Source organism: Gekko japonicus, unplaced genomic scaffold (assembly GCF_001447785.1).
Source record: "Gekko japonicus isolate JY-2015 unplaced genomic scaffold, Gekko_japonicus_V1.1 scaffold1035, whole genome shotgun sequence".
Lineage (NCBI taxonomy): Eukaryota > Metazoa > Chordata > Lepidosauria > Squamata > Gekkonidae > Gekko > Gekko japonicus.
This window is the reverse complement of record NW_015168078.1, coordinates 31,160-49,947: the sequence shown is the minus strand read 5'-3', so window position 1 is coordinate 49,947 and position 18,788 is coordinate 31,160. Positions and strand designations below refer to the sequence as shown.

General features: G+C 44.1%; 1 protein-coding gene across 1 annotated transcript in view; it reads right to left on the bottom strand.

Annotated features, from left to right (window-relative positions):
- Nucleotides 1–18,788, bottom strand: part of PPP4R3A (protein phosphatase 4 regulatory subunit 3A) — a 42,000-nt gene that overhangs the window by 5,993 nt on the left and 17,219 nt on the right. Inside the window, exons 6-13 of the mRNA XM_015414667.1 lie at nucleotides 18,608–18,724; nucleotides 18,094–18,210; nucleotides 14,781–14,912; nucleotides 14,558–14,660; nucleotides 13,639–13,797; nucleotides 9,888–10,057; nucleotides 6,997–7,139; nucleotides 6,137–6,327 (exon numbers count right to left, since the gene is read on the bottom strand). Of these exons, the coding sequence (XP_015270153.1) occupies nucleotides 6,137–6,327; nucleotides 6,997–7,139; nucleotides 9,888–10,057; nucleotides 13,639–13,797; nucleotides 14,558–14,660; nucleotides 14,781–14,912; nucleotides 18,094–18,210; nucleotides 18,608–18,724 (1,132 nt within the window). The remainder of the gene's footprint in view (nucleotides 1–6,136; nucleotides 6,328–6,996; nucleotides 7,140–9,887; nucleotides 10,058–13,638; nucleotides 13,798–14,557; nucleotides 14,661–14,780; nucleotides 14,913–18,093; nucleotides 18,211–18,607; nucleotides 18,725–18,788) is intronic.

Below are 18,788 nucleotides of genomic sequence, written 5' to 3'. Positions count from 1 at the left end.
AAAGTAATGTCTGGTGCCAAGGCTACACTATCTGCCAGGAACCTCAGAAAGGGAGTGTCATGTCTGAATGCTAAGAGGTTACTCGCTCTGCCTGCAGGCCTCCAAAAATACAGTCTTCCATGACAATAATTTCAGCTTGCACGTTGCCATGGGTTTGAAAGGTTTACAGGTAACCTTGCATAATACCATGGGCAAGTCCCAAGCTTGTGTCAGCGATTTAACTGGGGGTACAAGTGTAACAAACCCCTCAAAAATCTTTTAGAGTCAGGATGGGCAAAGACCAAGGTATTATCCAATCTTTGTGGAAGACCAAGATAGCCACCAAATAAACTCTAAGCGAAGAGTGAGTGAGGCCCACATCAGCAAGATAAAGAATAAAGTCAAAAATATGAGGCAGGCCAACTAAAGTGGCTGAAGGAAAGTGAGGAATTTAGACCATTTATAACCGTAGGAGGCCTGGGTAGATCGCTTCCTACTATTCAGGAGAACCATTGCTACCCTGTTGGAAAAACCTCGCCGTGTATCCTCCAAGCTGTCAGTTTGAGGTGGGGCACATTGTGGTAGAGAACCTGGCCCTTTGATGTCAAAAGCAAGTCTGTTGCTTGCGGGAAGTGAAGGAAGACTCTTTTGGAGAGTCAAAAGAGCAGTGGGAACCACGGTTGCCTTGACCACCAAGGAGTCACGAGAATGCAATCCGAACACTGTTGCAGAATCTTGTTCAGTACCTCTGTGAGAAGTCGAATTGGGGGGCAAAGAAACAGTGACTTTCCCATCCATGGGACCAATAACTCATCCCGTAGAGAGAGAGGATCCGTGCCCCCTCTGCGGTAAAACTGGACACATTTGGAATTCTGTCTCATTGTGAAGACATCTATTTGTGGGTGACTTCATTGCTGAAATATGGGCCAAAGATACTTCCAGTTCAGCTCCCATTTGTGCAACTTTGCTCCCTCTCTGCTGAACGCATCCTCGTGGATGTTTTGGACACCTGGAAGATGCGTTGCTAACATCCAAATATTGTGTTAGACACCAGTCCTACAGAGTCAGGGGCCAGGCGACACAGTTGGTGCAATATCATGCCGCCCTCTCTATGTAACCAAGAGCAGTCATGTTGTCTGTCAGAATTGCAATCGTCTTCCCAGCAATCATCGGCAGCAAGAATTGAAGAGCATACTGGATCAACAGAAGTTCCAAAAAAATTGTTGTGGGAGCCCTGCATATTGTTCTCCCACAGTGCCCTGACATGCGTCTTGTGGTGACAGTGACTGTAGGTGTTGGCAGATGAAAAGGAGCACCTGTCATAAGATTGGGAACATGTTCCCACCACATCGGGGGATCCTTTGCATTGGATGGTAGTAGAAGACGTCTGGATCGGAGATCTTTGGAGGGTTTGAAAACCCTGACAAACCAAAGTTGTAAGGAGCGCATGTGAAGCCTCGCTAAGGGAAGTACCCTCATTGTAGCTGCCATCAGGCCTAAGAGCTGTTGGACATCAAAAGCTGTCACAACTGGCAACGACCGAAGGAGTTGTGCCAGTATGGATAGAGTATGTGCCCGCCGATTGGGAAGAAACGCTCGGCTGAGGGTGGAATCAATGGTAGCCCCAATAAAATCCACCATTTGGGATGGGATAAGATTTGATTATTTTGTGATTGACACAAAGTCCCAGGTTGTGTAGGAGATGTAAGGTCAGACATATATTATCCATCAAGAGGTCTCTGGATCCCGCTACTAGATGCCAGTAATCGATATAGGGGAAAAACATAACCCCTTGAAGCCACAGGTAAGCCGCTACTGCCACCATCCTTTTGGGGAAGACCCTGGGTGCAGTTGAGAAACCGAAGGGCAGGACCTTGTATTGGTAATGGTCCCCCCCATCAACAAAGCAGAGAAAATGTCTGTGAGGAAGAAAGATGTCGAGATGGAAGTAGGCGTCTTGTAAGTCTATCATGGCCATCCACACCTCAAACTCTAAGAGAGGCAGTATGTTCTGCAGAGATGTCATTCTGAACTTCCAATATGTGATGCATTTGTTCAGAGCCCTGAGATCTAGAATTGGGTGAAGGCCTCCATCCTTTTGTGGAACTCTAAAGTACCAGGAGAAAAATCCCCATCCCCATTCTAGAGAGGGAACCAAATCTATGGCCTGCTTCTTCAGCAATTGCTGAACTTTCTGATGGAAGACCAATGATGATGCGGTCCTGGTGAACACAGGAGTAGGAGGCGTCTCCAAGAATTCTATCGCATAGCCTCGGGTGATGAGGGAAAGCACCCAAGTGTCTGATGTTATTAGACTCCACGCTGGGTAGAAGGAACCAAGGTGGGTAGCCACAGGTAAAAGAGAGCCAGTTTAGTGTAGTGGTTAAATGTGTGGACTCTAATCTGGGAGAACTGGGTTTGATTCCCCACTCATCCACTTGTATCTGCTGATGTGACCTTGGGTCAGTCACAAGCTCTAGCACAGCTGTCCTTGAAAAAGAGCAGTTTGTGTCAGAGTTCTCTCAGCCCCACCCACCTCACAGGGTGTCTGTTGTGGGAAAGGGAAAGGAAAGGAGTTTGTAAGCCGCTCTGAGACTCCAAGTGAAGGGCGGGGTATAAATCCAATCTCTTCTTCTTCTTCTTCTAAAAAGGGGAGGTGGGAAAGGGAAGGCTCTAGCAGGTATATGGTTGAAAAGTCAAAGGCCCTGCTTGGTGTTCTTGGCCATTTTAAACTTGCCAGGTTGTGACACCTGTTGGAACTTCGGCTGTGGCGCATATTATGCTTTGATCTAGATGGAGACTGGGAGTGTCTGGATTTCCAGGGATCATCTGGAGACTGTCTGCCATATGGATGCCTATTAGAGCAAAACCATCTTTTGGGACTTTGAGGTCTACAGGCAATGGAGACACCCAAATTTCGAGGGGCCTTTAAACTCTTATCCATGTCCTGCAGGACAGTGTCAGTGGTGGAATGAAAGAGGCCTTGGCCATCAAAGGGTAGATCTTCGAAATAGGCCCAGGTATCGTTTTGAAGTGATGTAGTATGGAGCCAAGAGTGATGACGGAGAGCTACAGCAGAAGACACTGTCTTGGAACAAGTATCAAGGGTATGTTTCGCAGAGTTTTAGCTGCTTTGCCAGAATCATACCCTCTTTCTGTACCTTTGTAGCCTCATCCTGTTTCTGTTTAGGTAAAAGAGCAAGGAAAGCTGACATCTCATAAAGAGTACTCATAGTGCCCCATACATGCCACATAGTTTTGACATTTTAATCCCTGAAGCACCTGCAGAGTAAAACTGGTGACCAAATGTATCCATCTTCTTACTCTCCTTGTCTGATGGAGTAGAGTGTGTCTTCTTACTCTTAGACGAGAGGGTAACTATCATGGAATTAGGTTTCAGGTGAGCACAAAGAAATTCTGCTCCAGCCTCCTGAACTTTATATATGTGGTCCAACCTTCTGGTGGAGACAGGTATGGAAAAGGGTTTGTCCCAATTATACTTGGCTGCCTGTAGAAGAACATGAGTCACAGGCAAGGTAATGGCTGTCAAAGTATCTAGTCAAATGATGTCAATCATGGCATCCGTCACTTGGAGTTGAGGCTGAGTAATGGTGATGCCCAAGGAATGTGCCATTCTTTTGATTAAGTCCCCATATGAATGGAGATCCTCCGAAGGGGAAATATGAAGGTCATCAGCTTGTTGATTAGGTGAGGGATCTGAAGGAGTAGTAGGAGCCCCAGAGTCCTCCTCCTTGAATTCACTGCCAGAAGAATGTGACAGTTCGCTTTCAGCCATTAGGTGGTGGTGGACTGTCGTGAAGTAGGCAGGGTGCAGGTATTGGTGATCCTGGCTGCATCAGAGCAGTCGGTATTGATGGCACTGGTGTCGAAGCCCACAGAACAGGGTCAGCCATTGGGGTTGATGGTTTGTTATGAGCGGCTGGTAACACCGGGGCTGACATAGGACAGTCCCGTAGTGGGGAACGAGCATGGCGGGAGACGATAGAGTGTTGGTCCCAATCCAGCGGTCAGATTGGAGTCTGTAACTGTCTCTGCTCCCAAGGAAGCATCATAGGGGACAGCGGAAATGGGAAGGTAGTCAGTGGTCCTCCCATGGCCTTGCAAAGACCTACTATGACGTGAAGATGAGCAGTCCATTCTATGCTTAGATTTCTGTCAATGTCAACGATCGATATCAATTGGAGATCGGGATTGAAAGTGGTCGGAGGCTGAGGAGCGGGAACTCTGCTTGACAACGACGTGATGTGAAATGGGCATCTCTTCCATGTCTGACCCAGAGAGGGGAAGGTCACACAGAGCCGATCGTTCCATCAGGGAGTCTACCTGACGAATGGGTGAGTTCAGCAGCATAATAGGTGGGATTGCTGGAACGTGCATCAGGTCCGGTGAAACTGAATGAATGAGGGGAGTAGCTGCAGGCGCGTCAGAGCCTATTGCAGCACTCACCGAGGTAGCCTTCAAGTCAGTTTTAAGGTGTTTGTGCTTGACCTTAGTATGGCTCTTAGCATCCTTCTTTTTCTTGGATGTCAGCTTCAGCATTACTGATGGGGCCATCGATGCTGTTGTTTTTGATGTCGAAGGTCTGTTTTCTGAGATGGTCTTAGCGCACCTGAAGATTGAGGCCAATCTTTCGATGTCCATCAAGGCTGATCTGCCAATGCCAATTTCGGCATTACCTCACCCAGGGTGGAAGCCATCAATTTTGGTCAAAGTGCCAACTTCGGAAGAGACACTTGAAGCCTGGCTGCTCTGTTCTTTTGGGTTTGGTTGGAGAACTCCACACAGTGAACACAGCTATCTTCACCCAGACAGAGTAGACACAAGGAATGGCCATCCAATGGAGCAAGCTTGTACCCACACTGGGTGCAATGCTTAAAAACCCTCCAACAATTTGCCATAGACAAGGAGACAAAATCTGAGGAAAAAATGGGGTGTGTGTGTCCAATGAGTGTCGGAGAGAGAAAAAGAAAGTCTAACTATATTATTATTACTTTTTTCAGAAAGCAAAGCTTGAAAGGTAAAGAAGAGAAAATGAGCTAAAGAGAGAGAAAAAGACTCAAAGAAACACTTTCCCTCACGAAAGAGGTTCCCAGACCAAAGCAGATTGAGTGATCAGCATGGCGGTCAGAAGAGAACTGGCAGGATGCTGGAGCCCAACCCTCTGGGCATGCGTGGTTGGAGCTCTTCTGCATGCTGGTGGAGGAGCTCTAGATCCTTTCGGAGCTTGACAGAAGTTTCCCAAATGGAAGCCAGCGCAGGCACCTTAGCCCATAGGTGTGATGCATAGAGACCACAAAGAAGATCTGCAACTAGCTTAAGACACAAAATAGCTATATCACAAGTTATTGTACATAAGATGCATTTTGCTGTGCATACTGACTGTTGAAATCCTGTCCATGCATATTCCTTAAATCTAACAGCATCTACAAATGCTACATGAACCCATGGGCATATACAAGTGGGTGGGCACTGAACAACGATTATTCAAAAACAGTGCCTGCAAATCCTTTTGCTTTGTTCATATGAACAAAGCTATTTGATGAATAGTCAAATTATGAAATTCATACCGATTGTCAGGTTTTTTCACATAGTTCTTTAAACTTAACTACTTTAGAGTAAATTTCTTGAAAGCTTGCTGGTTTTTTGATTGCAGCAAGCTATGCAGCTGAAGCTATGCATCTCAGTGAAACGTGAGCCTGTGAGCTGGAGTACCCATGGATTAGAAACAGATTCCAGGCCTTTTCCCTTTTCCTCTCCATTCTTTCCTTCTGGTGTTTACCACAGTTAAGGTTTCCACTGGTGCTGATCTACCCAGAGTCTGTTGTCAACTAGGACTATATAATCCAGACTTCAAGCAGGTTGGAAAACCATTGCAGACAGTAAACTGGCTGGTGCTCAGTTTAGTGCCAATGCCAGTTTTAACCATAGCAAAGGCTATCAGGAGGAGGACAGAAAGGGATTTACACTGAAGAGGGGAGGAACTGCATAATTTCATGGCCCTCTCCTTTCACCACAGTTAACAGTTCATAAACTGCAACTGGTCTTTGATGAAAAAAATATCTATACACACTGACTTCCTAAATGATCTCACTGAATCTACTTAAACCAAAAACATGCAGTTCTTCCACTGACTTACATTTTTTTCTTTCCATAAATTTACTTATGGGATCCATAATATCTTCGTCATTTTTACTTTTGTCAGAGGGCAGCACCACAGCCTCTCCATCTTCCATATCGTCTTCATCAGTATTGAACCACATCTCTTCTTCATCCTCCAAGGTCCTAGCATCTCTCCGATATCTGTGGTTCCTCAAGATGGAACGCATGCTATGGAAGAGGGTATACTTTTCAACATTGTCTCCCCTCACTATTATAAGGTTTTAAATTTACATATACAATGCTAAAGATATGAACTCAATAAATTGACTAACATGTGAAACCTTTACATTTTTCAGACCACATAACTTAATCCTTTAATTTTTTAAGACAACAAACTAAAATAATCCCTTTATAGACAGCTGATGTATTTAACAAACTAAAAGTTGCATGTGCATCAATATAAATTTATCACTGATGCACTTCTGTTCCTGACACTATTTCAGTGTCATTTTTAGTCCTTTCTTTCTCATTGATTTGATACTGCTGGTACCACTGACTGAATCACAAAACAGGTTCTGGGGATATAAGGCTCTCTACTGTCTTGGGAATTCTGCTTACATTCTAGGTATCATTTACAGATATTCTTTGGGTCAGTTGTAAAGAAATGTGTATTCTTTTGTACTGTCCTGATAACTTTTTAAATGCATCCTCTTAATGTAGTACAAGAACTGCTCTATCCTCACTCATAGTTTTAATTTAAAAAGAACTATAAAAAAGCAGACATCTGAGCAACCTCAATCTGAACCCACTTCTTTTGTTCAAAAAAGTTCTTTTTGTTTCTCCTCAACAAGAAAACCTAGTATGAAACCTATAATAAAGACTCCAGTGTACACTAACCTGTCAAGTTTGGGATTATCTTGTCTTTCCCTTTGTTGTTCATAACGCAATTTCAAACCTTTGAATGTCTGCACATAATCTACATCTTCTAGTGCTTTCCAGTAATTCTCAATTACATGAGCTGTTAAGGATTTTATGTCTTCCTAGAAAACAAAGTTATTTTTTCCCAATTAAAAATGTTAAAAAAAATAGAAGCACAGAAAAGCTATGACAATTTACTCTCAAAATGCTGAAAGGGAGTTGGTCTAGTTGGTTCAACTGACAGTCTTCCATGTGTCCAACAGTTAAACAGCTATGTTAAACTCATGTTTGAACTACAGAAGCAATGTAGTAAAGGAAGTGTAACAAAAATAAAAAAATAACTTCACAGCAAGCTTTCAATAGATAGAAGCATTTTTCTATCAGTCCCTGGCATACCACTGGCACTAAAAGTGCTAGGACTAGTTACAGAATAAAAATTAATATCTGTAATTTATGTAATGTTATTTTTGAAGGGTTTCCAAGCTGGACTTATGGCTGAGGGCCAGTTTGAACAATATGCCTGCAGCAAACCTGAACCAAAAAATCCACACAGTTCACGTGGGTAACTCATAAAAATAATTCATGCAACATTTCTTACATGAACTGGAAAATTGCAGCTTATGATTTGACAGTTCCTGGAAAGGAAGCCTCAGTCTAAAATTTGTTGCTTCAATGTTATAATACCCACATACAGACACTCTAACGAGTGGGGATTTTGTGCATGCATGAAATTCAGCTGTTGGCACATTATTAGAATAGATCCTCACCACAAATTGATCAAAACTCTTCTACTCTGAGCAGCATGTCCCTCAGGCAGAAATGAGAACCTATGTTATTTTTGTTTAACAATGTCCACATTTTTAAACACAATAGTAAACATAAAATTACAGTGTACTTAGACTCAATAGTTGCACTAAGATCCAACACAAGTCTCCATCCTCAATGATCATCATCATTCTGGTTCTTCAGTTTTGATCCACTGGGACCAGCAGCACCATCTTTCTCAGGGCATCAGGGATGGATTGTCCTTTCTGCTCTATCTGATTTAGTGGTGTGCAAAAAAAACCCCAGTATTTTTTGGGTTCAGATATATTGAATCTGAAAAATATTGGTATCCCCCAATATTCACAAATCCCCAAAACAGTATGGTATTTGGATTTGGTATATATTTGGGAAAGCCCATTTTTTTCAGCTCCATTATACCCTATGGGCATCATTATAGTCAATGGCTATATAGTTATAGGCTATAATGGAAAATCAATCAGTGGATATCTGGGGCTCGGGGGGTGGGTGTTTTTTGAGGTAGGCGCACCAAATCTGCAGCATAGCTGCTGATGCCTCTCCTCAAAAAAGCTCTCAAGTTTAAAAAAGGTTGGACCAGGGGGTCCAATTCTATGCCACCCCAAAGAAGGTGCCCCCATCCTCCACTGTTTTAAATGGAGGAAAAAAGGCATTTAAAGGGATTGTGGTCCCTTTAAACACCTTCTCCAAGCAGTGAGTTCACCTGGGAGGCGCTTAAAGGACTAATGCAATCTTGGGGTGTATCAACAGAGGCACAACATCCAAATCAAAAGATGTCACAGTCCCACTGTACACCGCATTAGTCAGGCCACACATGGAGTATTGTATGAAGTTCTGGAGGCCTCACTTCAAAAAAAACTGTGGACAGAATGAAGCGGGTGCAGAGGAGAGCAACGAGGATGATTGGGGGCCTGAAGACCAAGCCCTATGCAGAAAAGCTGAGGGACTTGGGAATGTTCAGTCTGGAGAAGAGGAGGTTAAGGAAGGACATGGTTGCTTTCTTTACGTATTTGAAGGGCTGTCACTTAGAGGAGGACAGGGAGCTGTTACTGTTGGCAGCAGAGGCTAGGACTCCCAATAATGGGTTTAAATTAAGGGCGGGAAGGTTCTGCCTGGATATTAGGAAAAACTTTTTTACAGTCAAAGTTGTGCAACAGTGAAATCAGCTGCCTCGGGAGGTGATGAGCTCCCCCTCACTGGCAGTCTTTAAGCAGCATCAGGACAAACACTTGTCAGGGATACTGTAGGCTGATTCTGCACTGAGCAGTGGGTTGGCCTAGATGGTCTGTATGGCCTCTTCCAACTCTGATTCTATGACTGTGAATCCTTTAAATGCCCTTTAAGTTCAGCTATCTAGCGGCCCCGAAAATCCAAATATTTTCAGGATTTTCGAAACTTGGCCATTTTGGATAGCCAAAGTTCAGCCCCATTCGGTAACTGGCTTAAAAAATACCCGAAAAATACCGATATTTTTTCGGCTTGGTTTATGCCAAATGCACACCCTAGACTGATTATAATCTTAGTAAATGCAATGCATCTTACTCACTGCTGTCCTTTTCTTGGGATATATTATAATCTTGATTATTTGGGCCAGTGTCTGGACGTTCCTGTTTTGTGGCAGAGGGCAGGACAGCCTGATCTTCTCTCCTGTGCATTTATCTGTAGTTCTACAGCTTCAAAATTGGTGGATCAATTGCCGGCATGCTGCCCGAGTGCTAGTTATTACAATAGTGCTAAAAGCTGGGGTTATGAACTCAAGTTTCTTGAGAAACTGTGTCATATCTCATGCTTCCACCACTGTCAATATGAGGGCAATATCTTTCTCAACACCACAACATCTCTTCTATGTTTCTTCTTCAATGAACCAACATCTGGCAGTCAACATGCATGCAACACTGCTTACTCTAATTTTCTGTCCTAGCCCAAGCAGCTTGCTCTCCAGTTTTACATGAACTAACAAATAAAGCTAACTCCTACTACTGTCCTCTCAGATTTAAGATTTTATCTGGATACTTTTTCCCTACATACTACAGTCACTGCTCACCCTCCTTCTAGAAAGATGTACTCACCACTCTAATGAATTCAAACATTTCTATAATAGCAGAGTTCATCAGATTATAGCGGGATCCATTGCTGAGAAATGCTTTGACCACCGGTTCAAATAAAAAACTTTTCATTATATAGCGGTTGTAGAATTCGTCCTTCAACCCAATTATCTTTCTTTTAAAACGCAGAGCACCTAACAAAGACAAAGATTATAGAAAAAGCTATTTTCACATTTTTCAGAAGAATAACGAGTCATGATCTCTGAAGGTTCTCACAATTCTCAGAACACAGAATTTTGATACCGTGAAGGATAACCACAGTACTATATAGAAAATGCAACAGTCAAAAACAGTTACGTAAAGTCTCTCTGCTGCAGAATGCAAAACAAGAAAATACATGGAATTAATTTACAATGCGGAGGAGGGGTACAATTGGCACAGGGAGCTGACCCCCCCATGCTGGCATAACTTGAAGTTACACTGGCGTAAGGGGCGTTAACACTGTTGCAGGGTATGAGTGGTGGTACGTGGCGCTGCACTGTGCAATTCCACTGGTGCAGCCACATGATAGTGGAGTGACGGCATGAACCCCTGCACCAGCATCAATGTGGGCATTGCATGGGGCACGTTGCCAGTCAGGCATCTCCCAAAGTGTTTTCAGTGTGGGAATGCCCCCAGAATAGGCACAAAATTGTGCCGGTAAAAATGCTGGTGTAGCCCATTGGCATCCATAGTAAATTGAAATTCACCCCCCCACACACACACAGCTGCAGCCACACCCATGGGTACTCGAGCTCAGAATACTGATCAAGTATGCACCCAATCAGCACCCCCCTGTGCCAGCCCTGCCCCTCCTCGGCATGCAATCACAGCACCCCTGCCCTACAAATGGTTCCAGGTCGCCCCACAACTCCAAAGGGCGCGTGGCACAGAATGCTCTGACAGCTCCCTACCATGCAGACTTAGAGCAAGCGTGCACACACATCAGTGACAGGCAAAACACAGACAGGGCACCTAGAACTGCTGGGTGAGCACTTGGCGGGAATATACCACAGGGAGAGCAAAATCCACCCTCTGTGGCTGACCTCTCCCAGATTTCAGCCCACACTGGTACACCAGGCCCTCCACCAGGATCTCATGGGGCAGCCGCATAGGAACAAGTAAACAAGGCTCACATCCCCCACCCCCATACTTCCCCCGGGCCTACAATGGTGGCAGCGAGCCACACTGGACATGAGATTTCCCCATCTCAAACCTGGCTGCTGAGGGGGCAAGCTGTGGGCCCCCAGACGATAATGAGTTTCCACGCAGTAGGCAGATAGGTGTACCAGGGCCTGCCCAAGGCAGCTGTTGGGGGAGGGGGGCAGCAATGACACCTGTGCAGTAGGCGGCTCGCCTCGCCAGTTGGCAACACCCCCTGCACAAAATCCAGTGGTAGGTGGCAAGCCCCACCAACCTATGTGCTGTGCGATTCCACATAATGGCGAAACCCTTTCCCTTCCAGGAACAGAATGCCCTGAATATGCTGACACAGTGTATCTCCTGGCACAAGGAAGTTCCGACAAGACGTTAACTCAGGTGAGGAGGATGTGGAAACTGCCACTCGGGGGGTGGCTTGCAGTATTTGTGCACCATGGAGGCCCCTGTGGAAATAGTGAGCTGCCACAAGGGAATGTTCCTGGCTGCTCCAGCATCTGTTGTGCTCCATACATAGTTGCTGATCCAATAGGGGGATGCAGCCAAAGAAGTGGACACAGATGGGTGGGAGGGGAAGTCCAGGGGTGAGGCCACCATGCCCCCAGATAAAGGCACACACTGCACACGCACAAAGTCCTGGGTCACCTCATTCACCTAGTGAAAGGCAAGGGGGAACTGGGTAAAGCATCCTGGCAAGGCAGAGAACTAGCACAAGAACACAATGGGTGGTTCCCCTGGACCGGCCCAGGGTGTGGTACATGGCCCCAGGGGGCCGCCAACAGACTGACTTTTGGCCAGCAGTATTCGGCAAGCCAAGCGAGGACAGTCAGTTGCAGAGGGCATTCCCCTATGGAGGCATGCTAAGGCCATCCAGATCCCAGGCACCCTGGGGGAATTTTGGGTATGCAGATGATGGGCTCAACCTGCAAATAGCAACAGCTACTGGGCAACAGTGGCCTCCAAAGGCAAAACTGAAGAGTGGAGCACTCAATATGTGTGTTGCCCTTTCCCATGGCCTTCCCAGAGCAGAGCAACCATGACAGTAGATGCCCTGAGCCACTTCCCTGCCACTGATGACCATCTTATGGCCCAGTCTCCACAGAGCTAGGAGCATCCGCAAGGGGCCTGCACCATCGGTGGATCAGCAATCCACACGGATGTGCAGTTCCTTCCACAACCCTTCCTCCATTGTGCTTGTAAAAGCTGCAAATCAGCCACATGGCCTTTCAATCTCAAATGATGGAAATTCCTAGCTCAGTAGACACTGTTGTTCATTCCCCTTTTCAGGGGACCATAGCACTGTAAAAAACAGAATGGGTGGCAGGGAGCAGCTCTCCTGGGCTACGGCCAGGGGGTCTGAGGGGCCCAATGATGCACTGCCCTGTGTCAGCACCTTCACCACTTCTTCTGGATGACAGAGGCTCTGAGGGCATTGGCAAATGGGGCACAGGCATGCCATCACAGTTCCAGCCAAGACCTGTACATGGCAAGCTGCAGCCTCTGGCTGCACTGTGTTTGTGTCCCTGCAAGCAGCCCACCCTGGCAGTTTCTGACCCAAATGAGGGCATGTGCTGGGGAGGGGACGGACAGGCCTGGTTATTGGGGGAGAAGACCATGTGGTGTTGGAGCTGCCCCCACTGACCAGGGGGCCTAGAATCATCTGTGGGTCACCACTGGTATGGCAATTCTGTGCCTGGGCTGACTGGAGGGAAGCTCCCTCAACTGCCAGGCACGGGCATCTGGAGGGGCTTCTCACCATTGTGAGGAATGTGGGTGAGCGACACACTGAGAGGCTGCTAGGGGATCTCTCAGAGTCTCTCTGCGCCCCCGGCACACAAATTGTTTTTAGAATTCAAAGCTCTTCTCCCCTGGTCTTTACTATGTCAGAACAAATCCACCATGCTCCTAACTGCACTAATAAATGGTCTCTTAAATAAGATTTTGCCCTGACCTAGATAGCTCCAGCTAGTAAGATCTTGTGAGGTCTTGGAAGCTAAGCAGGGTCTACCTGGTTAGTATTTGGATGGGGGACCACCAAAGAATACCAGGGTCACTACAGAGGCAGGCAATGGCAAACCATCTCTATTAGTCTCTTGCCTTAAAAACCCTATGGGGTCGGCTAAGACTTAACAGCCCCCCCCCATAGTAAGATTTTGAGGTAAAGAGTGATCCACCACCCTACGTGGCACGAGTGATCCACCACTTAGTGTACACTGGAATGGAACTAACTGCCGAGGTGCCATTAGGTATAGGTAGATTTTAAATTAGTACCTAAAATTTTAATCCTGTTGTAATTAATGACTTCATGTATTACTGTTTTATGGAATTGTTTATTGTTCTGTACCAGGGTAGGGCGGGATAAAAACAGCATAAATAAATAAATAAAGCAACCCTGAAAAGATGGTGAATCCCAGGACACCCTATGCTGTTTTGATGGAGAATTACCTGTTCAGGTCTTAAATTGTAAGAAGACAACATTTTATACACAGTCAACCTATGAGAGAGGCCTTTTCATAATTAAAAATTACATGGTTTGCAGAAACACTAATGAAATTTCTTGATACCTTGTCATACTTACACAATGCCAAGAAAGCATGTTTCGAAGCCATTAAAACTAGCACTCTTCGAAGGATATCCTTGTTAATAATGTAGTTTTTTATATGATATGTGTGATGTTCCACGCAGAAGGTTAATAATTCTAGTATCAAGGCCAACAGCTGGGCTGTCTGAAAGTCGTCTAAAATAAAGAATACTACAATTAAATGTCGACCAAGTCAGAATGGCATACTGTGGGAGTAATGCAGCTGTGCAACACTTCCTGAAACTTCATAGCTTCATTTTTATTTGATTCATTTATAACCTGCCTTTCTCCCCAATGGGGACCCCAAAGCAGTTTACATCATTCTCATCGCCTCCATTTTATCCTCACAACAACCTTGTGAGGTAGGTTAGGCTAAGAGTATGACTGGCCCAAGGTCATCCACCAAGCTTCCATGGCACGAGTGGGGATTCAAACCTGGGTCTCCCAGATCCTAGTCTGACACTCTTTAACAACTACACCACAGCAAGACACACCCAGCCCAAGTATCCTTCTTACAGGAACTCAGGATCCCCCTGCTTGTCCTTGTGTTCAAACAACATCTGCTGAGAGCACATGAAGGATCCAGCTACACAGGATGGAACTATGTACACAAAGATAATTCCCAGTGGCAACCAATGGTGGGTGTCTTAAAGTACACACTTTTATCTCCCCCATGTAAGTGAATCATTACTATGCACTGTGCTTGGGACTAGTGTTGTAGTGAAAGTGAAATCTGTACTCCACTCCTGGCAATGGGCATTCTTAGTTTTACTAATAGCGATCCTACAGAGGTGTGTGCCCTCTGTACAGAGGTGTGTGCAATATATTATTCCTTTTCTCCATAAGTGACCCCACCTGTCATCCTTTTTCTAGCTATAAGACAACACGGCAAAATTCAACACCTCGCGAGTCTCACCTTTGCTAGGTTTTTCCTCTGTGGTATTGGCCAATAGAGGTGCTGTGAGAACATGCATACAATGCTTGTAAAAGAAACCCAGGAATTCTGTTTTTTCTGTTTTCTGTGGAATAAAAAGATATTCATTCATACATTACACACATTAATCAAAGTGTTTAAGAACCGTTTCCCCCTTCCTCCATTATCATCACTACAGACATTAAATATTCAGGTATCTGCTTACATTGGCAGTAGCTAGCATATTTTCTGGATCCACCAAGGTACGTAGTAAACCCATCAGCTGGACTGCTCCTCCCAGTTCAGGATCTGTATCACAAATCATGTGTTCTATGATGAGGTTAATGAGTAAGATATCCTGGTTTAAGAAAATAAAGTTAAAAACCAAACAGGTTAGTCACAAGTAACATACAAACTGAGAAAGACACCAACAGAGAAATTCAGATAAAGGAAAGATTGCAAAGAACTGTGCGATTACTTCAGTGTACTAAATGAAGCTGTGGACTTGTGGTGTTTGTTTAATAACAGCCTCTCAATGCTGAATGGCAAATCACTATTAAAACTGGGAGGAGTTTTAAAAGGCACAGGATGGTTTGCTGTACAAAGGGGTGGGTGGTTTTAAACTCAGAAATTCCAGACAACACATTGGCATATTCTTGAGCATGCCTGAAGCAGCTCTGCACGTGCTGATCAAAAACTTTAGGATGGAGTCAAAAGCGATTCTGAGATTTTATATTGCTACACATTTGACTTTTCATCATTTCAATAGAAGCACTCCTTCCCTATAAGGGGTAGAGATCACCAGAGTGCTGCCTACTTGGGCAGAAACAGGAGAGGCTGTGCTAGCTCTGCCTTTTCTCCAAGAATTCAACCCAGAAAAGGCAGAAACAGTCTACACCATTCTGTGGCTGAGCATAATATAGCAGGATATTCCCCCTCCAAAAAATGTAGGAACACCGTTGGCCTGGCAGGAAGTTTCCTCACCTTCTCCCATTCAGAGAATAGAGAGGACAAGGTTCCCAGCAACAGCTGCAATAGTTTCTCTCCATTATTTGCTCTGTGAGGGAGGCAAGAGGGACACGCATATGGGGAAGATCAAACCACTCAGTACCACTACAGATGATCCACAGTTCCAGAATTTACTGCAGAACCCAAGTTGTGCATATAAGGTAGGGGTTTTTTTAAACATGGGGAACTGAAACCTTAAAAGAAACACTTTATATCTGATAAAAAAGCAGCATCTAGAGGCTTGAGTTAAATTCAGAGTGCTGTGAGCAGAGCTATGCGCTCAGAATGAATCTTTTCCACCTTCTCCTTTCTGCAGCCCACTAAAAAGCCTTTGAGTCTGGAGCCCACTCAAGAGGAAGGGGACGATGTCTGCTGCATCCTCCTTCCAACTGCAGCCCCTGTGCTGCATACCAGGATGTTCCTAATGGTCAGTAAGCTATCAAGGATGGTCAGTCAGCTATCAAAGATGGCTTTCAGGGGACTACTAAAGGTGAAGTTGGGTGTTTCTGTGGATGCCAGTTGTCAAAGTTTACATCCAATCCTCCCCCCTTTTAAGTTGCTTTATAAAACATAAATCTTATTAAAGTGTTAAGATATAAAAGTATTATAGGGTTCTCACTCAGTATTATCTTTGACATCAACAGAAGGTTGCTTGTTGCTAGAAGCAGGTTTATGTAAAAGGGCATGCTTTGATGCAACTGTTACTTATACAGTGCCCCACCTGTGTAATGTGATATTTCAACGTGACATCACAGGAAGAGACTGGCACAAAACCTATGTTGAGCACGGCATATTTACTTGTTATGGATTGTGTATTATGGAAAACCTGCACCCTATTTGCTAAGTAATTCATCATTAGGGGTGTGCATTTGGCATAAACTGAGCCCCCCCCCCCCAATACCTAGAAAATACCTTACTTGCATTTTCTGGGTATTTTCTAAGCCAGTTACTAAATGGGGCTGCGTTTCGGCTATCCAAAATGGCCAAGCTCTAAAACTCCTGAAAATATTCGAGATTTTCGGGGTCGCTGGATAGCAGAACTTAAAGGGATCGCAGCCCCTCTCAATGCCTTCTCCAAGCCATGTAACTCTGCGGCAACTTCACCTGGAAAGCGGTTAAAGGGTTCTCAGTCACTTTAAATGTCTTTTGGGTGAACTTGCCATTTGAGATATTTAAAGGGACTGTGAGCCTTTTAAATGCCTTCGAACTCTTGTCACAGAGTTGCACAGCTTGGAGAAGGCATTTAAGAGCACTGTGATCCCTTTAAATGCCTTTCCCCCTCCACTGGAAACAGTGGAGGATGGGGGCACCTTCTCTGGGGCCCCACAGAACTGGACCCCCAGTCCAATCTTTTTTAAATAGTTGAGAGGTTTTTTTGAGGAGAGGCACCAGCAGCTATGCTGCAAATTTGGTGCCTCTACCTCAAAAAGCAGCCCTCCCGAGCCCCAGATACCCCTGGATCAATTCTCCATTATAGTCTACGGGTATAATGGAGCCAAAAAAAATAGGCTTTCCTGAATATTTACCAAATCCAAATACCATACCAGTACTCGGATTTTGAAATATTGGGAAATACCGATATTTTTCAGGGTCAATATATCCAAACCCGAAAAATACCAGGTTTGGGGTTTTTTTGTACACCCCTACTCCCCATATGCCAGTGCAGTTTCAAAATTTGTTTCAGGGTCTAACATACTATGTATCATAACCTCCCCATTCAGCCGATAGCACCTCAGATGTTTTGCTGTTTCGTAGGATTTATTTTTTTTAAAGCAAAAAAAATTAACACAAAGACTTGTATTAAATATATTCTAAGATTTACACAATGGAAAAGCAAAGCAACCCATCATCTAAAGAAATGCCATCGTTCAAAACTACTGATGCAAAGCATTAGTATATAGTTCCGAGTTGAAAAGTCATTCCCATGTTTACAGCAATACTTTTATCAGCAGACTTAAGCTACTTTATACTGTCATGGCCATTTTTTTCTCAACACAGAAAGGGGTGGACTTGGCAGTGATTTTCACAACTGTGGGGTTTCCAAAGATTAGCACAAAGAAAACAGAAAATAATTATGTGAAACAATTCTCAGACATTATCCCCATACAGATTTTCCTCCTTATCTTGTGTGACTCCCTCCCCGCCTCCCACTGATAGCTCTTAACCATGATATAGTATTAGATCTAAACCAATGTTAGCTGTGGTTCATGACAGCTAGAGTCCCCAACACCAGGATTTAAAACTCATGGTGAAAGCTGATAAAAGAAAGGAGTATGCATTCCTAATCTGTAACTGTGATTTGCAGGCAGCTGGCATTACATCTGCACCAGATGATTAAGGAAAACTGTATTACACAAAACTATTGGTAGCTTCCAGAAGATACGATAGCACACCCCTTAGTAAAAGAATATACAAACATCTTTCTGAATTTCAATAATTAAACATAGCTTTTGTCAAAAGTTATTCTAAAAATCATCAATTATTAATGAAACATTTCTTACAGAAACAGTATGTTGTTAGAACCCACTTACATCATCATTCTGCTGAGCTTCTTGCATGACAAATTCTCGTACCATAGATGGGTTGTATTCAACCAAATATGAAAATATATCAGTAGCTGCGCTTCGCACTTGTGCATCATCCATTCCCTAAAGTCAAACAAAAACAAGGCTATAGTACTAAGCTGAGGAAGTCCAAAGGCTAAAGACTAAAACCATCACTTCATTATTTTCCTTGGTTAAGCACAAAACTGCACAACACTCTGGGAGTTCTGTGGTCAGATATCCCAAGATGTTTCTAAAAAGCAGCCAAAAGGGACCACAACACAAGGGGGTAAGGGTGCACACGTTAGCCTTTTATCTCATACAGCTTTACTGTGGATATGATATAAATAGCACACATTTATAAACTTTTTTTTTGCTACTAAAAAAACTACCCCAACATGATAATACAGAATTGAAACTATTTAACTACCACATATACATAAAAACACTAGAGGGTCTGAAAAGCAAGATAAATGTTTAAAAATAAACTTTGAAAACTCACTAGGATGACTTCTAGTGCTGGAAGAATGCCCATGTTAGACAATGTTTTGAAAAAAGCATCTCTGTTTTGAGGTTGTAATGTTTGAGAAAATGCACAAAACTCTTTAAGAAAGTTTACCTAAAAAACAGAAAAGAACTTGTTTTAGAGAAACATGATGTAGGAACTGCCTTCTTACACTCAC